Source organism: Oncorhynchus nerka, linkage group LG12, assembly GCF_034236695.1.
Source record: "Oncorhynchus nerka isolate Pitt River linkage group LG12, Oner_Uvic_2.0, whole genome shotgun sequence".
Taxonomy (NCBI): domain Eukaryota; kingdom Metazoa; phylum Chordata; class Actinopteri; order Salmoniformes; family Salmonidae; genus Oncorhynchus; species Oncorhynchus nerka.
In genome coordinates, this window is record NC_088407.1 from 31106190 (window position 1) to 31132422 (window position 26233).

The window sequence follows — 26233 nt, forward strand, 5'->3', positions numbered from 1 at the left end:
TTTTGCCCCACTGTGTGTGTAATATATATATATGAATATGAGAGAGAGAGAGAGAACGAGAGAGAGAACGAGAGAGAGAGAGTCCCAGGTAATCCTGTCATAGAGAGACGAGGAAAAGTAACCCTAGATGCCAATCAATCTGTGAAATAAGATTGTCTTTAATAATTACATATTTTTTATATTTTTGTTTTTTATTCTTCTAAATCATGGATAGTTAAGCCTCCTTCTGGAGAGCTATTGGGTGTGCAGACTTTTGCACCAGTCATGCTCTAACACATTTGGTTCAACTGCAGGACATTGATTAACTGATGTGTTAGAGCAGGGCTGGAGCAAAAGCCTCCACACCCAGGAAAGGTTGGCCACCTCTGCTTAAGATATTGGAATGTCACGTCTGATACAAAGGAATTGGATAATAAAGTCAAGCCATATCTAATGAGTCTTAATGCAATTTGTTGTACAGACCTGAAGAGTTAAACAATGAGAATAGCTACTTTCCTTTGCAAATGAGAATAGAAATTCCTCTAAGAGAATATAAAGTATACTGGTAGTGAGACGCGGGAGGATTCTGACTTCCCACAGTGCAAGCGGCAGGCTGTGACAGACCATCAGGGATCGGTGCAGGGGGGGGGGGGGGGGGGGGGGGGCAAAAAAGGGAATTGTCAACTTCAATCCATGTCACAACTTGAGCAACCCAGCGAGAGCAGCTGAAATTGCTCACTTCTTCAATGCCCAGGGCTCTCTGAGCGGCAGTCAGTTTTGGTTGACTAGTACAGGGCAGGTCACGCCTTGTAACCTAGGTTACAGTCTCACTTCTACAAAATGACAACTACCAGCTCCACGCCACTGCTCAGAAAATAACACATTTGTAGTTCTACTGTTTACCCCTTTGAGTAGTTAAATTTCACACAGACATTAAAGTCAAATTAGGCAAGATACCGGAGGATGAGGAACCCCCTTATCGTGGTGAATTGGCACGCAGGTTAGGCATTTCGCTAAAGCCCAAGGCACCACGTCGTTTCACAATTTCATTAGCAGCAAATCCCATCTGCTTTATAAAGTCATCAGATTCCTCGAAACGCCTCGCCAATATGCCAAATAAGCTGGCTGGCAGCGGGCCTACTCTGTCTGTGTGAGTGTGTGTGAGTGTGTGCGTACTGCGAACACACCACGGCTTCCCGGGATTCTATATTTTTTTCCTTCCTCCTATTTTGTGTCAAAGAGTAAAAATAGCAAGCAGCCTTCTGCAGAATAAGCACTTCATGGATTCTGGCTTTGATGCCGTTTGCTTGGAGAGGCCAGCTGCCACCTGAATGTGGGAAAAACTGAATCTGAATACCTTAGCAGGGCCTGGACTTTGGCTGTAAGTGTGTGTGTGTGTGTGTCAGAATTTTGGGGCAAGTACATGAAACTTTGTGTGACAAAATTAGTCAATGTGTTTATTTACAAAAGTGTAGTAAGACTGTGTGTGTGTGGTTATGCAGCTGGTAAACAAAGCTTTATAAGAGTAGACAACCATGACAATCAGTTGGTTGTGAAAACAAGGACATTGACATTCCTCAGGCAGCAGTGAGGCCCATATTGATTATACGTCTGTGCTCCTATGCAACAAGTTAGACATGTGACACTGCAAGATATGACATTCAAAAGGATTTGAAAATGTAAAATGAAATATTCCAGTGTATATAAGGCACATGCAGTCACAAGCCAACATCTACTTTTCCATTAGAAATAGAATAAGAAAACGGCTCCATAATTGATTAGTGACTGTAACTATAATCTATATACATAAAGCTACGATAATACAAATACATTAAACTCTCGAACAATGTTCTTCACAGATTTCCATGCAAATCTAATACATTCATCACACTAACTCACAATGGCTCCTGTATGTGGGCAACAGAAAAAAATAAAACAGCTCTCATTTAACTAGCAACCCTTAGGAATAAACAGGAAGCAAACAGCTGGGATTATCCTACCATGGAGGCAGTTTGCGGGGGGACTTTGCCATCTTTGCTATTTTCTTTGCTAAATTACTCCTGTAGGACATTAGACTTGCAAGTGGATTGATTTCAAGATTGTCTGCTCTTTTCAGAGCAACAACACTATATAGATGCAAAGTACACTTCAGGCACTGACTGTCAATGGGAGGCTGAGAAAGTGTTCTCTCTATCCATTCTATAGACTCACGCAAAGAATGGCTGGGCGCACAAAAGGGGGGGGGGGTGGTCTACATCATTAAACATCACTTTTCAATGATTGTCGCTATGGCAACTGTCACTCTGTCCTGATTGACAGTGCAGGTCCCACCCATCTGTGCCACCCCAGTCTGGGGTCTTGAATATGGAAGCTGGCTTAGAGGCATCTGTGTTAGGGAGTCCTGTAGGCTCCACTGCTTGATCATGGCAGGTCAAATGACCCGCCTCAAGGGTGTCATCTATGGTAGCTTGCCTTACAGGCAGCTGTGGGAGGTTACCCAAGTCTGACTCCGCCTCTAAGGGTGGGGCGTCAAGCGCCAGGGCCGCCTCCTCTCCCTCCTCCACTGTGGAGCCCAGCTCCTCGTCCACTTTCACCTCATGCCCCTCCTCCTCCACGGGACTCTGCCCCTCTTCCAGCTCCGCGGCAGCCTGCTCCTCCGACAGCGTCACAATCTCCACTCCCCGCCTGTCACTCAGGCAGATGCAGTTAGCCTCCGCCCCGTCACTGGGCTCGGGTGCGCCCTCCCCGCCGACGCCATCTGCGCCAAAGTCACCGCCAGCTGTGGCCCGTTCCCACGACGATGCTCCCATTCTGTCGTCTAGTCACATTGGGAGAGGAGAAGAGTTCATTGTGAGAGGGTAGTTATAATGAAGCTGTAACACCCTCTTAACTCTACCTAGTGGTAAACTGTCCTCCCGGAGAGCTTCTGCGTGTCCAGGCTTTTCCTCCTAATCTGCTATAACACAGCTGGTTCAGCTAATCAAGCTTTTGATAAGCAGCTGAAGCATAGTCGAGTTTTAAATCAGGTGTGTTAGAGCAGGACTGGAACAAAAGTTCCCCAAAGCCCATTGGTAAACTAGGTTGAGCTTTTCCTTCCACATATACAGTACCTTAACAGTCCTATCAGGGCCAGTTTCATAATGCGCCTCAGAGTAGGAGTACTGATCTAGGATCAGTTTAGCATTTCAGATCATAATGAACAAGCGCATATGGACAGAGGGGGCTGATCCTAGATCAGCAGTTCAAAAACACCAACGTGTTCGGTGCTAGGGGACGCAGTCTGCTGATATTTGCATGTTGCAGTAATGCTTGATAGTTCCAAATTCCAGTGGGTCCTTAATCCACATGCTATATCCAACCAGCCTGGGTGTATGTGGAGCTGTGTAAATGGATAATGCATGAGCTATGTAAAATCAACCAAGTTACGTGAGTGAATATGCAGTGTGAACGTTACGGACATTGAAAACAACTCCACACCACATTACTCTGAGCACCTGTAAAGAATTGATTGTTCAATCCTCCATTTCAAATTGACAGAGAATTAAGATGTCATTACAGGATTAAATAACTAGCCACCCCTACTTCTCTTTGGAGTTGGGGGCTGTGTCAATCGACAAAAGTTATTTCAATAACTTGTGACTCAAGCACTTCCACGGCAAAGGGCCAAAAATAGCGACGCCCCTAAGTTCTGCTTCTACTCCAAAATATTTCTCCCATTCCGCGGATTACTGACCCATATTTGTGAATGTTCAGTCAAAAAGGTTAAAGACAGACCACAGAGAACACTTGCCCCCACAAAAGAGAGGGAAAGAAAATTCATGCCAGCATCCATATTTATAGGGCCCCCCCTTCCAAAAACACACCAACTTTTTGAATGTCAGCGGGCGAGAATTGTGCTCACATTTCCAAAATGCCATGGCATTTGAGGAGCATCAGGTACTTAGCCATCAGCACCAATGAGAGGCCAGCGTTGGAGGAGAGGCGGGAAAGGGGACTGGGCGCAAAATGAAGGGTGTGTGGGGAGAGGGGATGGAGCTAATTACAGCGTTTTAGCCGCTGCCCGAGGGCGACGTTTAACGAACGGCGAAGCCCAGTTACACACAATTACACACTCACCTTTAGGTGGCTGCGTTGCTGCGTGCGTGTGGGGCTGAGGTGGGCACGGCGTGATGCTGGGTGATAGGAGCTCGGGTCGCTGGCTCTCGCTCAGCATAATGTTGTCTCGTCCCCCTGTTAACCCAACAAACCCACAGGGGAACAAGAGTTAACTTCCCCAGAAGGTTTCCCCCACCCTGTCAGAAAATAAAAAAACACCCAACAGACACAGATGCTAAAAACACGAGGGTGGTTTTCAAAAAAGGTGCGTGTGTAAGCAGGTAAGGACTGCGCGTGCTCCTTCACACAGATAAAGTCATATTCATCCAAATGCACACACAAAACTGTGCTCACAGGAAGTGGCTGCAGTTCCCTGTCATCAGTCTTCATTAGTGATGGCTGCACGCCTCCTGGGCTGACGCCATATGCTACTCACAGGGGACCGTGCACCGTATACCAGACATCACACACATACCCACGCAAGCACAAACACCCTCGACACAAACTAGGGTCACTCAAGTGTGAATTACGAACTAAAACATTCAAACATAAACAAAAGCAGAAGAATGCTAAAACGTGGATGTCAGCATGTGAAACATGTTGACTGTCAAGCATGAATGGCACAAGCACTTGTGTTATGAACGCAGGGCACTGCTCATCTTTTCTATAGCACACCAGGGGTTGGGGTCAATTCCTCTTCACGTCAATCTATGGCACTGGATGCACACCGTACTTTGATTGTCCTGTGAAGTTCCCCCTTTTACTTTCCTCGAAAGCTGTTTATGAAAAAGGACTCTGCAACTTAGTTTCTGTACACCTCATTTCACACATTAGCATATTCGTCTTAAATAAATGCCCGTTGGGATACATGCAATGGCAAGGCTAAGTAATACTTCAAACTTTCATCTAGGCGCTAGCCCTCATACAGGCTGAGAGCCTTGCTCGTTCGGAGTTGAGAGGGCCTTTGGTGACTTGAGTTTCTCAGGCTGCTTTTTAAAGCCAGTATTAAAGTGGTGATTATGTATGCAGAGCAGGGCCTGGGCTGAACGCAGCAGGTTTCAGCCCACGCCGTGCTCAGGAGGAGGCATGGAGGAGTGGGTTTATACCCTCCTGACAGCTGCCCATCCATCCGTCCATTCCTCCTCTCACAGACGTGCGCGCACACACACATTAATAACTGCACACACACTAAGAGACAGACATCCCAACTCGCACGCACATATGCATGCATGAATGCATTCATCCTGAAGCCTATTTCTGCCAAAACATATCCTACATACATGCTAAAACAAAGATAGTAGAGGTACCAAAGGAAGTACAACCTCCACGAATAGAACTACTGCTTCTACCTTTACACTGACACCCAAACGATAACACCCCATACTGTAGGCCTATCTCCCTCATCCAAAACAGACTTCGGACATCTCTCTGGTACCCAGCTTCTCTAGTCCCTACACCAGTCTCGGGGGGGGGGGGGGTCACCCGTCTCTTATTTTGACAACGAGGCAGGTCTGTCACACCCAATACACCGCCTTTGTGAGATGCCAGCCCGCACCCTCGTGGATGTTGATCCGCGGAGAGGTGGCAACAACGACAGGGAAGAGTTTGGGAGAGAAAATAGAGAAATCTTTGTTTAAAAATACCTGGGTAATGACATGTCTATCTATCAGGGCATTGCACAATGCATCTTCTTCTCCAGTGTAGTAGGCTACTGTATATGCGAGTCTCACCCAGTTTGCTATTGAGTGTGGCTGATGCGCCCAGACAGGCTTTCAGTCTGCGTGTATTCCAGCGCTCATTGAACAGGGTATCGCTCCCAGGGGGGGTTTGGGTTGTCGAGTAAATCACAAGTCTATTTGAGTGAGTCGCTTTTGTTTTTTTACCCTCCCTTTTAACTTGTCGTTCGGGAACAGCAACGCATGGCGTGTCCAATGTTTTGACTCGGGGCCTGCCCCCAAATCGGCCCCTCTGTTTTTTTTTTTCCGCCCCGTCGTGACTGTCCATCTTGACAAGGCCACTCTCTCTCTCAATCTCCATCTCGCCCTCTCCCTCTGCCCTACGCCGATTGTGGTGGACAGAGTCATGAGGCACTTTGGGCCTCGTCTACAAATCCCCTAATAACAGCACATTCCCCTAAATGTGTTTGTAATGTGGGCAATCATTTTCAGTAATGGATGCTTGTCAGTTTTATGGCGGGAGAATGACAGTCTCATGACAGGCGAGCTTCATCGAGCTACAGCTCGCCACCCAAATCCCACCAATGCACTTTAAACACAGCACAACACCCCCCTCTGGTGCACACTGGAGAAACTCTTCTATAATCTCAACGTCTGACTGGCATGTCTGTGCATTAAGATTGAGGGAAGCTGTTAAACTAGTTCAGATATTTACTAAATCATACGCTTAAAAAGTTAGTCTATTTCAGTATTTGAAAGCAGTAGGAATTGCCCATTTCGCAGGACTCTTATGTGACAGCATCAATCTCCCCAAATTACATGTCACTCATTAACCAGTAGTTTTGGAACACATATATTTGTCATGTTTCACTGCATGTACAAGTGGGTAACCTGTACAAGTGTGAGGTGTGAAATGGAAATGCGTTGTTTTTGCATATCCCAACTCCCCCCGAAACATCAGAGAGTGGGGTCACGGCCAGGGATCAGCCATTATTTACGGCGACCCTGGTTAAATGCAGAGCGACAGATTTCTCACCTTGTCGGCACGAGGATTAGAATTATATAAATATAAAATGCAACATGTAAAGTGTTGGTCCCATGTTTCATGAGCTGATAAGATCCCAGAAATGTTCCATACGCACAAAAGCTTATTTCTCGCAAATTTGGTGCACTAATTTGTTTAACGCTGTTAGTCAGAATTTCTCCTTTGCCAAGATAATCCAGCCACCAGACAGGTGTGGCATATCAAGAAGCTGATTAAACAGCAGGATCATTACACAGGTGCACCTTGTGCTGGGGACAAAAGGCCACTCTAAAAACGTGCAGTTGTGTCACACAACACAATGCCACAGATGTCTCAAGTATTGAGGGATCGGGCAATCGGCATGTTGCCAGAGAATTTGAATGTTAATTACCATAAGCTGCCGCCAACACCGTTTAAGAGAATTTGGCAGTACGTCCAAACAGCCTCACAACGCCATCCCAGGACCTCCACATCCGGCTTCTTCACCTGAGGGATCTTCTGAGACCAAACACCCGGACAGCTGATGAAACTGTGGGTTTGCACAACCAAATAATTTCTGCACAAACTGTCATTAGCACTATCAGGGAAGCGCATCAGCATGCTCGTCGTCCTCACCAGGGTCTTGACCTGACTGCAGTTTAGCGTCGTAACAAACTTCAGTAGGCAAATGCTCACCTTCGATGGCCACTGGCGCGCCGGAGAAGTGTGCTCTTAACGGATGAATTCCGGTTTCAACTGTATCGGGCAGATGGCAGACAGCATGTATGGCGTCGTGTGGTCGAGTGGTTCGATGTCAACATTGAGAACAGCGTTGCCCCATGATGGCAGTGGGGTTATGGTATGGGCAGTCATAAGCTACAGACAATGAACACTATTGCATTTTATCAATGGCAATTTGAATGCACAGAGATATCGTGCCGAGATCCTGAGGCCCATTGTTATGCCATGTTATGCGATCCGCTGCCATCACCTCATGTCTCAGCATGATAATGCATGGCCCCATGTCACAAGGATCTGTACACAATTCCTGGATGCTGAAAATGTCCCAGTTCTTCCATAGCCTGCATACTCACCAGACAGGTTACCTATTGAGCTAGTTTGGGATGCTCTGGATCGCCGTGTACGACAGCGTGTTACAGTTCTCGCCAATATCCAGCAACTTCGCATAGCCGTTGATGAGGAGTGGGACAACATTCCACAGGCCACAATCAACAGCCTGATCAACTATGTGAAGGAGATGTGTCGCGCTGCATGAGGCAAATGGTGGTCACACCAGATACTGACTGGTTTCTGATCCACGCACCTGCCTTTTTTTTTTTAGGCATCTGTGACCAACAGATGGATATCTGTATTCCCAGTCATGTGAAATCCATAGCTTGGGCCTAATTAACTTATTTCAATTCACTGATTTCCTTAGATTTTACTGAGTTACAGTTCATGTATGAAATTGTTGCATGTTGCTTTTATATTGGTGTTCAAGTGTAGCAACCTTTCGGTTACTGGCCCAACGCTCTAACCGCTAGGTAACCTACCTGTAGTTGTACCGACATTCAAATATATACAAAAGACGGACTCACCTTTTATACTGATAAACAGAGCAGTAAGTAGTCTCTCAGGAGAGACTTAACACAAATGTTATGAATCGAGTAACCAAACTGAGTAGGTGGCCATTTTGCAAGTGTGATTTAGCTCTGGGTTCCGAGGTTAAGCCGTAAGTGACTACGTACAGCAGGTGAGAAGATCCCAACAGGTGACATGAATGCACAAGGAGTGGCCTTGGGCTAGAATGGAGGTAGCATTAGGGCGATGGATATGAGATGGCAGTGGGAGGATGCCAAGGTGGCATGACAATGGAAAGCATGGGCTAAGAAGGGCGGTATATACAGAACACATACTCCCTATTCCCAGAGAAACGTGGTAGGTCAGGCCTGTAGGCAGCCGCAGCCAGGGAGGAGATACCCAGTTAATAACACAGCATTTCATTGGACTGTCCACCACCAATTGGTCAGTTCATTGGTAAATTGAAGTGTCAATAACGAAATTCTCAGTAGGTAAAGCTGGGTAACATTTCATCATACAGTCCCATTGGAGCTAGCATTAACCAGATATTTTCAAATAAATGTTGGTAGACAGTGTGTTTGCTAATGGTGTGGTGCTTTGTTCTCTGTAGTGTTATTTAGCTGCAAGATCTAGTATTATTCACCCAACTAAAACCCCACTGTCTAGGATTTACACTCATGTCAATGCGTTTGAACAACGTTACTGTAACTAACCTGGAAGACTCCACAAGCCGGACACCTCTAATGTCTTCAACTTCCTCTCCAGCTCAGCAACTCTATTCCCCAGAATCCTGTGTGGAGAAGGTAAACTGGAGGGTGAGTCACAAGGTCCCTTATGGCCCAGCGGCCAGACTGTAAACTAAGTGTGTCTCCACTGTTTGACTAGTAGGAGTGGAGAACATTGTGTGGCGAGGTTTATGAACTTAATATGGGTAAAGGTCAATGGAGACAAAGCACACCAAGACGTAAATAAAGGATATGAAAGAATAAGAAAGGGAATGTGTGGACTGTGTGTGTGTGTGTAGGCCTGTGTGTACTGTAGAAATGTGTGTGCCAGTGCATATACCGGTTGGTGTGTCTCTGGTGCTGAATGACCAGGTTCTTCTCATGGATGGTCTCCAGCAGGGCCGTGGCTAGGGACTTTAGGTCAGAGATGGACTGGGGCGTGGCCGGGAGACTGCAGCCCTGCTCCTCAGACAGCAACTCCTGCACTGCAGAGACAGAGAGAGAATATAATCAGGAAAAGGGGTAAAGAAGGGGGAATAAAGGGGGAAGAGGAGTAAGTCGTTGAGAAGGAAAAAATAAAAATACAGGGAGGGAGAGAAGGGAATAGAGAGAGTACGAGGGGGAGAAGAAAGGGGAGGACATAAGTGAAACAGAGTGAGGAGGGAGATGAAAACAGATAGCAAGACTGAAAAAATAGGAGAGAAACAGTATATAGACAGGAGCGACACACAGGGTAGATGAGGGATAAAGAAAGAAAGAAAAAGCGAGAGAGAGAGAGAGTGAAAGAGTGACAGAGCGATAGAAACAGCCGTCTGTACAATAGGTTACCTCCCTGCTTCCTCTAGCTTGAACTGCTGCCCTACTGTGCTGGCTCTGCCGAGAACTGTCAATCAAGACCTAAGCTTTGCATCTCTGCCAGAACTCTGAATACAAATTAGGGCGAGTCTCAGGTGTTTCAAAAGTTAGGCACTGGAGACTAACATAACTCTAATGAAGAAATAATGTCTACTTCAGACAGAATGGGCATTACAGGTACTTATTTTTTTTATCTAGAACTGGAACCCTGGTGGTGTAGAATAAATATGATAGGCTTTTACAAGAGCTGAAAATAGTTTCTACACGTCTGGGGCTAACGTAGCTTGATTTCTTCAAGTAAATAATGTAATGCAACTCACACTGCCACGCTGCAATACAGGTTCTAGAATAGATCCTTCAAATCTCAGGGAAGGTTAAATCATTGCAGTGGGCTTGCACTCACTAGCTAGCTAGTTCACATCTTCGACACTTATGCGTCCCTGGGCTATGCATTACCTACATTCAATGACAGAGGAGATCACTTAGGAAAGTTCCTAACTGCTCTTCTCGGATCAGTTGCTCTGACCAGCATTCTTATCTTACTCACTACGGAGCTGCCAGTCTGAATTGGGACCTGCCATGTGGTCGCTGGACGCATCTGTATGCGATGGTGGTGTACCTTGTCTGGCAGAGAGGACTCCTGTTAGAGCACTGCTGTTGGACTTCCCAGACAATTTAAAGCTCTTCCTCCTCTCCAACGCAGTCTGCAAAAACAAATACACCCACCTTTATCAGCTGTCATCTCTAACCCTCTTTGGGACTGTCAAGAGACACTGGCTAGAATTCAATGTAATTGCAATGCAATGTTGACACAGCGCCTTTGTTTACTGCACGCACACACACACACACCTTATTCTGAAGTATCTAAACGTGAGGAGAGTCTAACTGATGGTAAAAAAAGTTACTCGTTACTGCAATGCGGGTATTGAGCACACTCTCACAGATAGACACCCCTCTACCTTGTATTTCATGATGTTAGACTTCAGCAAGTTCACCTCCTCTTGGACTTGGTTGAACCGCTCATGTAAATACCTGACAGAGGTGGGAAAAAAATAGCTTTAGATTCATCTTTCCGGGCAAAAGAAGAAGAAAAAGCAGCAGCAAACAACAATTCATCTAGAAACACACACAGGACAGCCTATGCCTACCTGGAATAGGAAGACATTGAAATAGTGCCAACCTCACAGTGTATGAAAATGTCTCCTATGGTGTACAGAAGTAAAAATAAATTGTGCGTGCATAGCCTAATATACATTGGGGGGTATTTAATTGTGTTGAACATTGTGTGGCATGTCGTTTTTTCACCTACCTTAATTGAATGCACTGACTGTAAGTTACTCTTAATAGGAGCTTCTGCTAAATTACTCAACTGTAAATGTAATACTAGCAGAGAAGAGTCCACCCCTCACCTGTTCTCCATACAGAGGGCATCCACGTCGATGATCCGGGTCTCGTGGCCACCCAGGATATGGTTGAGCTCCAGGTTGAGGCGCTCAGCCTTCTCGCTGAACACGCCACGCTCTGCCTTAACGTCGTCCAGCTCATCAGTCAGTGCCTTAACACTGTTCTCCAGCTCCTCCATCTGAACACACAGAGAGAGACAGTGGGCGAGAGAAACAGCAAGAAAGCGAGCAAGAGAAACAAAGAAAGCGAATAGGACACGGTTGTCTCCTATCTTCCATTTTTTGCACTATTCTGAAAGTGCTGAAGAAGGAGAGGCACTGGGTCGTGTTCATTAGGGCACGATGTACCATAGAAAAAGAGCATTCCCATTGGACAAGATCCCTTCCCACCTGTAGCCCTGCCTTCTCCAGTTGGTGGACCAGGTCTTCTCTCTCATGGGCGGGAAAGTGGCGTGCCCCCACCTCCTCATCCCCCAGCCTCTGTCTAGTGATTGTCATCCTCAGCAGCTGTGGACCAGGGAGAGACGGGTCAAACAGAGGAACAGATTCACTGAGTTAGTATGAGAGATGTAGGTTTGTGTGTGTGTGTGTGTTTGACGCCCTACCTTGTTATCCCCCTGGGCCTCTGCCAGTCTCTGATTCAGCTCCTTCACCTCCTCGACTAGCTGTTTCCCTCGCTCCCTTGCGTTTCTCAGCAGCTGAGCCAAGTTCACCTGGGGAGAGGTCAGAGAAATAGAAGAATGCTTTTATTAATTCATACGAGACATAAATGTCTTCTGCTGTACTCAACCCCTCAGACACACAAGGTTGGAGATTGAAAGCGCAGGATCAAATCAAGTCAAACTGGGAAAGCTTCAGAGAGTGTTGTCCATCATATAAACATTGTGATAAAAGTATAACATCTCTAACAGTTTGAGGGATATACAGTTGAAGTCAGAAGTTTACATACACTTAGTTTGGAGTCATTAAAACTCGTTTTTCAACCACTCCACAAATTTCTTGTTAACAAACTATGGTTTTGGCAAGTCAATTAGGACATCTACTTTGTGCTTGACACAATTGTTTACAGACAGATAATTTCAAATATAATTCACTGTATCACAATTCCAGTGGGTCAGAGGTTGACATACACTAAGTTGACTGTGCCTTTAAACAGCTTGGAAATGTCCGTCTTTAGAAGCTTCTGATAGGCTAATTGACATAATTTGAGTCAATTGGAGGTGTACCTGTGGATGTATTTCAAGGCCTACCTTCAAACTCAGTGCCTCTTTGCTTGACATCATGGGAAAATCAAAAGAAATTAGCCAAGACCTCAGAAAGAAATTGTAGACCTCCACAAGTCTGGTTCATCCTTGGGAGCAAATTCAAAATGCCTGAAGGTACCACATTCATCTGTACAAACAATCGTACGCAAGTACACTGCTCAAAAAAATAAACACTAAAATAACACATCCTAGATCTGAATGAATGAAATATTCTTATTAAATACGTTTTTCTTTACATAGTTGAATGTGCTGACAACAAAGTCCCACAAAAATGATCAATGGAAATGAAATTTATCAACACATGGATGTCTGGATTTGGAGTCACACTCAAAATTAAAGTGGAAAACCACACTACAGGCTGATCCAACTTTGATGTAATGTCCTTAAAACAAGTCCAAATGAGGCTCAGTAGTGTGTGTGGCCACATGCCTGTATGACCTCCCTACAACGCCTGGGCATGCTCCTGATGAGGTGGCGGATGGTCTTCTGAGGGATCTCCTCCCAGACCTGGACTAAAGCATCCGCCAACTCCTGGACAGTCTGTGGTGGATGGAGCGAGACATGATGTCCCAGATGTGCTCAATTGGACTTGTGTGGGTTGTAGACTCAGTCTCATGCTACCACTAGAGTGAAAGCACCGCCAGCATTCAAAAGTGACCAAAACATCAGTCAGGAAGCATAGGAACTGAGAAGTGGTCTGTGGTCCCCACCTGCAGAACCACTCCTTTATTGGGGGTGTCTTGCTAATTGCCTATAATTTCCACCTGTTGTCTATTCCATTTGCACAACAGCATGTGAAATGTATTGTCAATCAGTGTTGCTTCCTAAGTGGACAGTTTGATTTCACAGAAGTGTGATTGACTTGGAGTTACATTGTGTTGTTTAAGTGTCCCTTCATTTTTTTGAGCAGTGTATAAACACCATGGGACCATGCAGCAGTCATACCGCTCAGGAAGGAGACGCGTTCTGTCTGGTAGAGATTAACGTACTTTGGTGAGAAAAGTGCAAATCAATCCCAGAACAACAGCAAAAGACCTTGAAGATGCTGGAGGAACAGGTACAAAAGTATCTATATCCACAGTAAAACAAGTTCTATATCGACACAACCCGAAAGGCAGCTCAGCAAGGAAGAAGCCACTGCTCCAAAACCGCCATAAAAAAGCCAGACTACAGTTTGCAACTGCACACGGGGACAAAGATCATACATTTTGGAGAAATGTCCTCTGGTCTGATGACACAAAAATGTAACTGTTTGGCCATAATGCCCATCGTTATGTTTGTAGGAAAAAGGGGGAGGATTGCAAGCTGAAGAACACCATCCCAACCGTGAAGCACTGGGATGGCAGCATCATGTTGTGGGGGTGCTTTGCTGCAGGAGGGCCTGGTGCAAAATAGATGGCATCATGAGGCAGGAAAATTACGTGGATATATTGAAGCAACATCTCAAGACATCAGTCAGGAAGTTAAAGCTTGGTCGCAATTGGGTCTTCCAAATGGACAATGACCACATGCATACTTCCAAAGTTGTGGCAAAATGGCTTAAGGACAAAGTCAAGGTATTGGAGTGGCCATCACAAAGCCCTGACCTCAATCCTATAGAACACTTGTGGGCAGAACTGAAAAAGCGTGTTCGAGCAAGGAGGCCTACAAACCTGACTCAGTTACACCAGCTCTGTCAGGAGGAATGGGCCAAAATTCACCCAACTTATTGTGGGAAGCTTGTGGAAGGCTACCCCGAAACGCTTGACCCAAGTTAAACAATTTAAAGACAATGCTACCAAATACTAATTGAGTGTATGTAAACTTCTGACCCACTGTGAATGTAATGAAAATATATAAAAGCTCAAATAAATAACTATTATTATTCTAACATTTCACATTCTTAAAATAAAGTGGTGATCCTAACTGACCTAAGACAATACATTTTTACTCGGATTAAATGTCAGGAATTGTGAAAAACTGAGTTGAAATGTATTTGGCTAAGGTGTATGTATGTAAACTTCCGACTTCAACTGTAGCATGGGCATTAGAGACAGCTTAATTTACCTGGTTGCGTTTTTCAGGTGGTAAAGAAGGATCTCCATCCTGAAAGAAATAAACATTTTACTATAAGGTGAATCAGAGCATGAACAGTGGTCCCATTGCTTTTCCCTCAAAATACTAAGCTCTATTTAAACAAACATTCATGGGTCACTGATTTTCCAGGTCCTTAAAACACTTTTTAGAAACCATTAAAACAAAGTCAAAGTCGTCATTTGGCCAGATTATCACTAAGGCAAATCATTACAGATAATGATTTCTGAACATAAATCCTATAGACAGACTCACAATGAGCTCCCTGTACTTTTTCTTGAGTCCTTGGTGGTGTTCTCGCAGCTGGTTGGCCATCAGCTTATACTGGTCTCTCTCCTGTTGACAGGTGTCCAGCTCTTTGGACAGGATCAGGAGGGCCTCCTTCTTGCTGTCTAGTTTACGCTTACACACCAGGAACTAAGAAACAATATAGGGGAGGGTACGGAATGGGAATTAACACAAGTTCCTACTGTGGATGCTCAAGTTGCATGTTCGGTTGTCAAAGGAAAAAAACTATTGCTCCCATTGTTATAAAGTGTAAGGACAGGTTAGTATTTCAGAAAGTGTGGGCTTTGCACCAAGTGTTGAATAGCTTTCATTTAATCTGATTCAAAGCTTTGAAAGGTGAAAATAACATGGTGAAAAACTATCAAGGCCCTTTCATTAAGTTATTTTAACAGGATAAATAAAAATGAGGAAACTAAACAGTTACAACCATGGTACGACTTCCCAATTAACCTCATCACTTTTGCATACACAGTATACTGACAATTCAAGACCTTGGGACTATAAAAAGGTTCTATCTGCGCAAAGCATTGTTCTGAGATAGTCAGCATTAAAGTTCACATCCCAGAACTGTTTTGTAGCGAATTCTTCTTTCACAACACATCAAAGTCCTAACCTTAAAAAAGGTACCCAAAGTGCAGAGCATCAAAATCCTAAAGACATTTGTAAATCGTTTTTCCTCTTTTAAGAGGGGGTGTAATCGCAGACAGAACAGTATGGCTCTGAAATGGTTCAGCCAAAACGTTTTATCTGGCCCAGAAAGTTACAATTATTTAAATAAAAAACTCCAGACATTTAATGAATAAAGACAACACCCTTTCATCTTTCTAATCACATGATCAAATTAATGTTCATCACACATTTGTTAAAGCAATATTTCCCTAAAATTATAAATACACCTTATCATATGGATAACTAGCAACATTGTTCAAGTTTAGCTCTGGATGAGTAAACTGACATATTTGTCTGGTCTCTGACATCCAAAGTCAGTAAACTACTTGCTAGTTATCAATAAAATGTAAGTTAGTAATTTTTGTGAAATACCTCGTCCATGGAGCTTTTCGTATTGATATAGAACAAGGCAAAAACAGCAATGCCTCTAAGGGCCTTAAACGTGCTCTAAAGCACCTGTATTTATTTGTTTGGATTTTTACTATAAAAGAGCTTCTTCTTAAGAAAAGGTGATAAAAAATCAATTCTAAGTCATTACAAAAGAGGACCAGAACCTCTGATATTAAAAATAAAGGACTTGAGACTATACTGTTCTATCTGCAAAATGCATAGTTTTGAGATTGAGTATTTTTCCAAGTCCCAGATCTCAGAACTGTTGTGACGTCTTCCGCTTTCGTGATTCAATAAGTATATCACCTTACATACAAGTACAGTGCATTTGGAAAATATTCAGACCCCTTGATTTCTTCCCACTTTGTTACATTACAGCTTTATTCAATCTACACACAATACCCCATAACGACAAAGCAAAACCAAACTTTTTGAAAATGTTTTATAAAATAAAAACATTTACATAAGTATTCACACCCTTGACTCAGTACTTTGTTGAAGCACCTTTGGCAGCAAGATTACAGCCTCGAAACATCTTGGATATGACGATACAAGCTTGGCACACCTGTATTTGGGGAGTTTCTCCCATTCTTCTCTGCAGAGCCTCTCAAGCTCTGTCAGGTTGGATGGGGAGCGTTGCTGCACAGCTATTTCCAGTTCTCTCCAGAGATGTTTGATCGGGTTCAAGTCCGGCCTCTGGCTGGGCCACTCAAGGACATTCAGACACCTGTCCCGAAGCCACTCCTGCGTTGTCTTGGCCATGTGCTTAGGGTCGTTGTCCTGTAGGAAGGTGAACCTTGGCCCCAGTCTGAGGTCCTGAGCACTATGGAGCAGGTTTTCATCAAGGATCTCTCTGTACTTTGCTCCGTTCATCTTTCCCTTGATCCTGATTGGTCTCCCAGTCCCTGAAAAACATCCCCACAGCATGATGCTGCACCGTAGGGATGGTGCCAGGTTTCTTCCAGACGTTATGCTTGGCATTCAGGCCAAAGAGTTCAATCTTGGTTTCATCAGACCAGAGAATCTTGTTTCTCATTGTCTAAGAGTCCTTTAGCAAACTCCAGGCGGGCTGCCATGTGCCTTTTACAGAGGAGTGGTTTTCGTCTGGCCACTCTACCATAAAGGCCTGATTGGTGGAGTGCTGCAGAGATGGTTGTCCTTCTGGAAGGTCCCGGACCTGCTGTGTTCGCTCTGTCTAACTCTCAATGCTCGGCTATGAAAAGCCAACTGACATTGCAGCTGTCGAAGGCAATGCATCGCAGTGCTAGAGACATCACTACAGACCCAGGTTCAATCCCAGACTGTTGTAGCCGGCCGCAAACGGGAGACCCATGAGGCGGTGCACAATTGGCCCAGCGTCGTCCGAGTTAGAGAAGGGACTCCTTGTGGCGGGCCGGGCGCATGCACGCTGACTGCGGTCACCAATTGGACAGTGTTTCCTCCGAGTTAAGAGAGCAGAGTGTCAAGAAGCAGTGCGGCTTGGCAGGGTTGTGTTTCGGAGGACGCATGTCCCTCGACCTTTGCCTCTCCTGAGTCTGTACGGGACAAGACTAACTACCAATTGGATATCACAAAATTGGGGAGAAAACAGGTGCAAAAAATGTATAATCTGGAGTTTGCGCAGATAGAACTTCCTGATTAAATGTTTTTTTATCGTAAATGTACATCTCACATCTCATATACAGTAACACTTGTCAGCTAACAGTAATAGGTAAATCACCTGTAACTTGACTTACAGTATCACCAGTGTGGCTGCTAGTTCAGCACTGATGGAAGAATACACAGTTGGCTATGCACAATATGCATTGTGTGAAGATAAGAAACACTGGAATATTCATGTGGAACCTTCCCCCCCACATACAGGTTGTCATGATAACAGGCACTCAGTTATGCAAAGGATATAGAAGTGATAACCAGTAGTAGCAAAGTGTAATATCCGCAGTAAGGACACGACACAGCCTTCTCAATGAATGGACTAACTGTGTTCCCTCAGCCATCATACTTGGTGTGGTACAAGGGATGACTGTGTGATTGGTACACTTTTTGTGCAAACATTGAGTGTGTGCTCATTCTGAAGCCCAATAACGGGTAGGAGATTACAGGTTATAGCTGATTATTATTATTTTTTAAAATCGAGCCATTTTCAAATTCTAACCCACGGGATAACGACTGCCCCCTCTCATTGAAGCCACAGAAGTAAAAGTCAGACTGCGGTACTGCAGGCATTGTTTGCAGAAAACATGATCCCCCATTTTAGTAAATGGAAAAATCACCATCGTTGTGGGCAATCGGTGTAAAGAATATATATAATTGTTTTCTAATACACCAGATGTATGTCCTTAAACCAAAAGAAAATCCTTTTTGCTTTTGTTTAAATCACACACATAAGAAGTTAAGGATACTTGTGTTGGTAATGGCAGCCTGCAGTACCCTGGTCGGCCTTCAACTTGAGTTAAAGGTGCTGCATGGTCAATCTGTTCTCTGCATTTACAGTGATAAGGCCTCTGCAGAAGTCAGGGCATTCATACTGCTCAGCAGAGCTGTTGTGAAGGACATTTTTCAAGGAAGTGAGTTTGTGTTTATACAGGACCTCTCGCCCCCAACTACTGTCAACCAATCATGTCAATGCAGAGATATATGGAACCCTCTGCACTGTTATAAAAATTGGGAGGCACACGGCTATGCGGTACAGAGCTCAATTTGACCTCTGCATGTCTCTGGAGACTCCGCAATTGCATTACACCCTCCATATGGAACGTCCAACCACATTTTCAGATCAAGCATAAATGAGCTCTTAGTCAATAAGAGGGGGCAGCACTGAGCTAGCCTGCAATGTCACTTCCTGGAGTAGTCAGAGAGAATAGGCAAAGCTAGAGCGATAACTGAGCCCAAAATCTGTCTCCTCCAGCAGGTGATGTTTACATTTTTTTTAATTATCATAAATTCACTCACCAAGCAAGTTTTTGTATGAGGTCAATGAGAGAGTGTCGAAATTGGTTAACACATTTTTTATAGCTTATTTGCTACATGTGGTTTATTTGATCGATAGTAAGCATCATAATGAGTAGGTTGTTACGAGTGTAGTGATAAGTAGGACACGTGACATACCAGCAACTTTGAAAAAAAAGTTTTATATCGGAGTCGTGCCTGGTTGTCACTAGATACCACCGCCAAAGTTGTATACCCTGCCCATTTCCATTCTTAAAATGTGATTGACACGAACCGCAACACCGCTAATCTTATGCCTAGCCTTGAATTAAGACCAAAAAGCTAATTGTTGTTTTCATGAATTTTTACGATATAGTCCATTTTTACTTTGTGGCTGTAGTAACTAGTGGAAACCGTTGTCCCTATTGTTCACACGTATCTGCCCTCTAATTGTCTGGAATGGTCCCATCTAATCTTGCTTCCTCCCGACTGCATTACATTTTTGAAGACATTTCTTTTCATTAAAGCAGCCAGTGGAGTATCTGGTCAATATAACGGATAATCTGTGGAGTAGTTCAAACTTCGACTTCATCTTGTCATTGATGCCATGTCTTGTTTTGTGTGGTTTTAAATTGATTTCATATCAATGCTAATATGTGTCAAATTTACTAGCTAGCCTAACCATCAACAATGTATTTGAGAGACAAGTGGTCATTGTGCAAATGTATTTATGTTTTCAATAAACATTGTAGACCGAATATAGCTTAAATGTTGTCAACATTCTACACAAACCTCATTGTTGTTGCTAAACAACCAACCTGTATATTCATGGTTTGCATGTTTCGTCACAATATTGTTTTTAACGTTCGTTTTGGACTGATGGGTGAGTAGGTGAACGGATGATCTCTACATGTGTAGTTCCCACCATGAAGCATGGAGGTGGTGGTGTGATGGTGCTTTGCTGGTGACATTGTCAGTGATTATTTAGAATTCAAGGCACACTTAACCCGCATGGCTACCACAGCATTCTGTAGCAATACACCATAGTGGGACTCAATTGTTTTTCAACAGGATAATGACCAAACACACCTCCAGGCTGTGTAAGGGCTATTTGACCAAGAAGGAGAGTGATGGAGTGCTGCATCAGATGACCTGGCCTCCAAAAATCCCCCTACCCAAACCCAATTGAGATGGTTTGGAATGAGTCAGACCACAGTGTGATGGAAAAGCAGCCAAGAAGTGCTCAGCATATGTGGGAACTCCTTCAAGACTGTTGGAAAAGCATTCCAGGTGAAGCTGGTTGAGAGAATGCCAAGAGTGTACAAAGCTATCAAGGCAAAGGGTGGCTACTACAGTTGAAGTCGGAAGTTTACATACACCTTAGCCAAAAACATTTAAACAGTTATTCACAATTCCTGACATTTAATCCTCATAAAAATTCCCTGTCGTAGGTCATTTAGGATCACCACTTTATTTTAAGAATGTGAAATGTCAGAATAATAGTAGAGAGAAAGATTTATTTCAGCTTTTTTTCTTTTATCACATTCCCAGTGGGTCAGAAGTTTACATACACTAAATTAGTATTTGGTAGCGTTGCCTTTAAATTGTTTAACTTGGGTCAAATGTGTCAGGTAGCCTTCCACAAGCTTCCCACAATAAGTTGGGTGAATTTTGGCCCATTCCTCCTGACAGAGCTGGTGTAACGGAGTCAGGTTTGTAGGCCTCCTTGCTCACACACGCTTTTTCAATTCTGCCCACAAATTCTCTATAGGATTGAGGTAAGGGCTGTGTGATGGCCACTCCAATACCTTGACTTTGTTGTCCTTAAGCAATTTTACCACAACTTTGGAAGCATGCTTGTGGTCATTGTCCATTTGGAAGACCCATTTGCGACCAAGCATGTCAATTAGCCTATCAGAAGCTTCTAAAGCCATGACATCATTTTCTGGAATTTTCCAAGCTGTTTAAAGGCACAGTCAATTTACTGGATGTAAACTTCTGACCCACTGGAATTATGATACAGTGAATTATAAGTGAAATAATCTGCCTGTAAACAATTGTTGAACAATTACTTGTGACATGCATAAAGTAGATGTCCTAAACGACTTGCCAAAACTATAGTTTGTTAACAAGAATTTGTGGAGTGGTTGAAAAACAAGTTTTAATGACTCCAATCTAAGTGTATGTAAATTTCCGACTTCAACTGTACATGATTCCATGTGTTATTTCATAGTTTTGATGTCTTCACTATTTTTCTACATTGTAGAAAATAGTAAAAATAAAGAAAAACCCACGAATGAGGCAATTAGAAATGGCAGACGGGCTCGTCGACCAAATCCTGCACCCGCAAACCTATGTGAACTTTCCTCCACATCTAAATGTGATGAGTTCACAGCATAAGACACCCAGTTTGTTATCAGACAAGCAAGACCTGATGAGAAGTTTGATGATATGTGCCCTAGCCCACCACACAAAGGCACTATGGATATATTTTTCCTGGTTGACACAGGCAAGCTCAGGAAAGTCACATCACAACTTAAGCATTCTACCTGCCTTCTCGATCCTATCCCAACCACCTTCAAAACAGATTTGAAATGCATATTTGAAGAAGTGCAAGCTATTGTTAAAATCATTCACAATTCACAGGCACTTTCCCCACTGCACTAAAAACTGCTATGGTGACACTCCTTCTGAAGAAAATTAATCTAGATCCTTCAGCTCTCAGCAATTTTAGTCCAATCTCCAACCCTCCATTCTTTATTTAAAAAATATATATTTTTAAATGTATTTTTAATTTTACCCCCTTTTTGTGGTATCCAATTGTTAGTAGTTACGATCTTGTCTCATCGCTACAACTCCCGTACGGGCTCGGGAGAGACGAAGGTCAAAAGCCATGCGTCCTCCGAAACACAACCCAACCAAGCCGCACTGCTTCTTAACACAGCACGTATCCAACCCGGAAGCCAGCCGCACCAATGTGTCGGAGGAAACACCATGCACCTGGCGACCTTGGTTAGTGTGCACTGCGCCCGGCCCGCCACAGGAGTCACTGGTGCGTGATGAGACAAGGATATCCCTACCGGCCAAACCCTCCCTAACCCGGACGACGCTAGGCCAATTATGCGTCACCCCACGGACGTCCCGGTCATGGCCGGCTGCGACAGAACCTGGGCGCGAACCCAGAGTCTCTGGTGGCACAGCTAGCGCTGCAGTGCCCTAGACCACTGCGCCACCCCCGGGAGGCCAAACCCTCCATTCTTAAGCAAAATTCAGGAGAAATTAGTTTTCAAACAGCTTAATTACTTTAAGTGCCAACTAACTCAATTCTTTAAAATGTTTTTTATTCCAATCTGGTTTTCGGTCCCACCACAGCACAGAGATAGCCTTAGTTAAAGTGGCAAATGATCTTGGAGCCAACAGAGTCCAAACAGCTCTCTGTCCTTGTACTCTTGGATTTAAGTGCTGCATTCGACCCTATTGACCATGATGTCCTTCTGAACAGACTGGAGAGGTGTGTTGGCCTCTCCAGTCCAGTTCTAAATTGGTTTAGGACCTATTTAACCGGTCAAGAGTTTGAGTTATGTTCACCAAGGGTGATGACAGAGAAAATAGATATCACATGTGGCTTTCCACAAGGTTCGATTTTCGTTCCGGTACTGTTCAGTACACACACACACACACACACACACAGTCCCTTGGCAGTGTTATCAAAAAGGTCAGCATTGATTTTCACTGCTACGCAAACGATACACAACTTCACATTTTGGTGTCCGAGTATTTTAGCTCCACAGAAATTATTAGACTGTATTAGTTATTTAAATATCATGGCACACAACTTCGTCTAGCTAAATCAAGACAAGAGCAAGGTACTTATTGTTGGGGCCAAAGCACAGCAAGAATACTGCCACACATTTTAATTCACGGGCAATAAAGATAAAATCCCAGGTAAAAAAAACCTAGGTGTTATTTCAGATTCTGAACTCAATTTCAAATCACACATTAGGAATGAGACCAAATTAGCTTTTTTACCGCCCGAGGAACATTGCCAATGTGCGGCCGTTTCTCTCTCAGGCTGATATAGAGAGACTCATCCATGATTTTATTACAAGCAGGCTTGACTACTGTAATGCTCTCGTCTGGTCTACCCAAGAAAGCCATTGGTCAACTGCAAAACAAACAGAATGTTGCAGCACAGGTGTTGACCAAGACCAGACGGAGAGCACACAATACATCGGTTTTAAGGTCTCTGCACTGGCTGCCTGTCAGTTTTAGAATTAATTTTAAGATTCTATTGGTTTTTAAAATCAATCTATGATTGTGCACACCAATAAATGTCAGACATGCTTTTAAGTTAGTTAGACTACATGACCAAAAGTATATAGACACCTGCTCGTCGATCATCTCATTCCAAAAACATGGGCATTAATATGGAGTTGGTCCCGCCTTTGCTACTATAACAGCCTCCACTCTTCTGGAAAGGCTTTCCACTAGATGTTGGAAGATTGTTGCGGGGACTTGCTTCCATTCAGCCACAAGAGAATTACTGATGTAGGGTGATTAGGCCTGGCACGCAGTCACCGTTCCAATTCATCCCAAAGGTGTTTAATGGGGTTGAGTTCAGGACTCTGTGCAGGCCAGTCAAGATCTTCCACACTGATCTCAACAAACCATTTCTCTATGGACCTCGCTTTGTGCACTGGGGGGCAATGACATGCTAAAACAGGAAAAGGCCTTTGTCAATCTGTTGCCACAAAGTTGGAAGCATAGAATTATCTAGAATGTCATTGTATGCTGTAGCATTAAGATTTCCCTTCACTGGAACTAAGGGGCCAGCCCAAACCATGAAAAAGAGCCCCAGACATTTATTCCTCCTCCACCAAACTTCACAGTTGGCACTACGCAGTCGGGCAGGTAGCGTTCTCCTTGCATCCGCCAAACCCAGATTCGACCGTCGGACTGCCAGATGGTGTAACGTGATTCATCACTCCAGAGAATGCATTTCCACTGCTCCAGAGTCCAATGGCGGTGAGCTTTACACCACCCCAGCCAACGCTTGGCATTGCGCGTGGTGTTCTTAGGCTTGTGTGTGGCTGCTCGGCCATGGAAACCCACTTCATGAAGCTCCCGACTAACAAGTATTGTGCTGACATTGCTTCCAGAGGCAATTTGGAACTCGTAGTGAGTGTTACAACCGAGGACAGACAATTTTTATCAATTGGCGGTCCCGTTCTGTGAGTTTGTGTGGCCTACCACTTCACAGCTTAGTAGTTGTTGCTTATAGATGTTTCCACTTGACAATAACAGCACTTACAGTTGACTGGGGCAGCTCTAGCACGGCAGAAATTTGACAAACTGACTTATTTGAAAGGGGGCATCTTATGATGGTGCCACGTTGAAAGTCACGGAGCTCTTCAGTAAGGCCATTTTACTGCCAATGTTTGTCTATTGAGATTGCAAGGCTGTGTGCTCGATTGTACACACCTGTTGTGGTTGAAATAGCCAAATCCACTCATTTGAAGGAGTTTCCACATATAGGTTATGTACCCAGTAGGTCCCTCAGGTCCTCTGGCACTAACTAGCCTTTTATCTATCCCATAGCCTAAGACCAAGAGGCATGGAGAGGCAGGATTGAGTTACTATGCCCCAAGCCCCTGAGAATAGCCTGCCAGAGGACCCGAGGGGGCCCAAAACTGTGTACATTTTAAAAGAGATATTAAAACACACCTTTTTAGCTTTGCTTTTCCTTAGGGTGCTTTTAAATAATTCAGTTCTTGTTCTTTTTTTGTTTTTTACCCTCTCATCTCTGTTGTGTAGTAAATAGTTCAGTTTTTATTTTCATTGTTTATATTTGTTTTTTCTTCTGAAGCACATTGTGTTGCATTCCATGTCTGAAACGTGCTGTATAAATAAAGCTTGATTTGATTTGGAGGATTAGTGTTAAAAAAATACGCTGTGATAGGCAATATGCGCACATACAACCATATAATTATTCAAATTGGCTAGATAATAGTAACAAAATACGTATCTCGAAGTAGACATTTAATTTATCTTTCCATATGGCAACCCAATTCTATATGCTAAGCATCACTAATGGCTCACGCAACCGATTGTCACAGTGTTTTTGCAGCGCACTCACCTCGCTCACCAGGCCTTGCCAGTCACTTTCACTCCTTTTCGAAGAATTCATAATTTCGCAGCCTCTTCCAACACGTAAATTTCACGGTTTTCCTGTATTAGTTGGTACGCTACTGTCTTCAGCAAGGTGACTTCTCTTCTTTTGACTCCTCCTCCGCTTCGCTGTATCTATGGCCGTTCTATTAAGCTGGCCCAAACTGAACCAGCCTCTGGCTCATCACGTGACCGAGCGAAGTCGGTGAGGGAGGAGCGCCACTCAAATCGAATAGCATTCTGAGCTGCTTGGTTATGTTGTCAACCAGGCAACATGGTCAAGCGTTCAGAAACATATACATATTTTTTCCATAAAATATATGTTCTCGCTTTTGTTTTGAGCTGTCGTACAGAGCGGGATACCTGCCTCAAGTCTGGGAGACAGCCTCATTCCATATCGAATGCAATCAACTTTCAGCCGGTGCAAAACACGCCAACACGGGCGTCCGGGCGAGATTAATCGAATCCCCTCTGTTATTAGTCATGTCAGCTGTTGCAGGTGGGCGGGGATGTCCGGGTGGGTCGGCAGAGGATGGAAATAATACATTTCTATTTTATCCTAGGCCTATTGTATTGAGAGAGGTGGTCAGTTTATATAAACAGTGAGCAGAGATGGAACATTTTGTCAAAGAGGATATGAGAAAGTCCTTGTAAGATATTTGATTTACCATATAATTAAAGACACTACAGGGACGTGCTATGGGGTTGTTCTAGCTGACTAAATTCCACTCAATGGTTAAGGACGTTTTTGATGAACTCCAATGTAGTGGAGCTGAGACCAGGCTTTGTGGAATTCAGCTCTGACGATATCGATTCGCCCAAGATAATACTTTAAAAAATATTATGAAACGCTAACCTTGTACCTAGGCAGAGGAGGAGAAGATGAATTTGACGAGTCTCCTCTCTAGCCCAGTTAGAAACCATTAATTCTCACATTAGACCAATTTGAAAGCGTAATGTCAAAATACATTTGTTACTCACTAAATATGGAGTTTCGCTGAGCAACTATCATCATTTACTGCCAATATGTACTTTAAAAAAAAAATCTTTCTTTTTTTTTACAAGCAACCCGAAAAATGGTCTCATCTCAAAAGTGCCTTCAGAAACGTTTTACCCCCCCCCCCCCCCCCCCCCT

General features: G+C 43.9%; 1 protein-coding gene across 2 annotated transcripts; it reads right to left on the reverse strand.

Moving 5' to 3' along the window:
* Positions 1-626: 626 nt before the first annotated feature.
* On the reverse strand, positions 627-25264 carry LOC115138093 (coiled-coil domain-containing protein 149-like). 2 transcript variants are annotated; one of them, XM_029674565.2, is made up of 12 exons: positions 25067-25237; positions 14911-15072; positions 14629-14667; positions 11923-12030; positions 11708-11824; positions 11324-11496; positions 10874-10946; positions 10534-10618; positions 9400-9544; positions 9048-9124; positions 4096-4209; positions 627-2797 (listed from the first exon to the last, which is right to left on the reverse strand). In XM_029674565.2, the coding sequence occupies exons 1-12, from the start codon at positions 25115-25117 to the stop codon at positions 2253-2255; spliced, it is 1689 nt and encodes a 562-aa protein (XP_029530425.2). In that variant the 5' UTR covers positions 25118-25237; the 3' UTR covers positions 627-2252. The 2 variants fall into 2 exon arrangements, with proteins under 2 accessions (XP_029530425.2, XP_029530426.2); XM_029674566.2 differs by lacking the exon at positions 4096-4209 and having other exon boundaries at positions 25067-25264.
* Positions 25265-26233: the final 969 nt, after the last annotated feature.

What these genes read in the sequence shown, in the direction of transcription:
- LOC115138093 (XM_029674565.2), bottom strand. Translation starts at nt 25,117, where the DNA reads ATGAATTCTTCGAAAAGGAGTGAAAGTGACTGGCAAGGCCTGGTGAGC. An exon ending in GGCAAGGCCTGGTGAGCGAG is followed by an intron (nt 15,073 to 25,066) that starts GTGAGTGCGCTG and finishes ATTGTTTCTTAG; the next exon opens with TTCCTGGTGTGTAAGCGTAA. An exon ending in GCCCTCTGTATGGAGAACAG is followed by an intron (nt 10,947 to 11,323) that starts GTGAGGGGTGGA and finishes CACCTCTGTCAG; the next exon opens with GTATTTACATGAGCGGTTCA.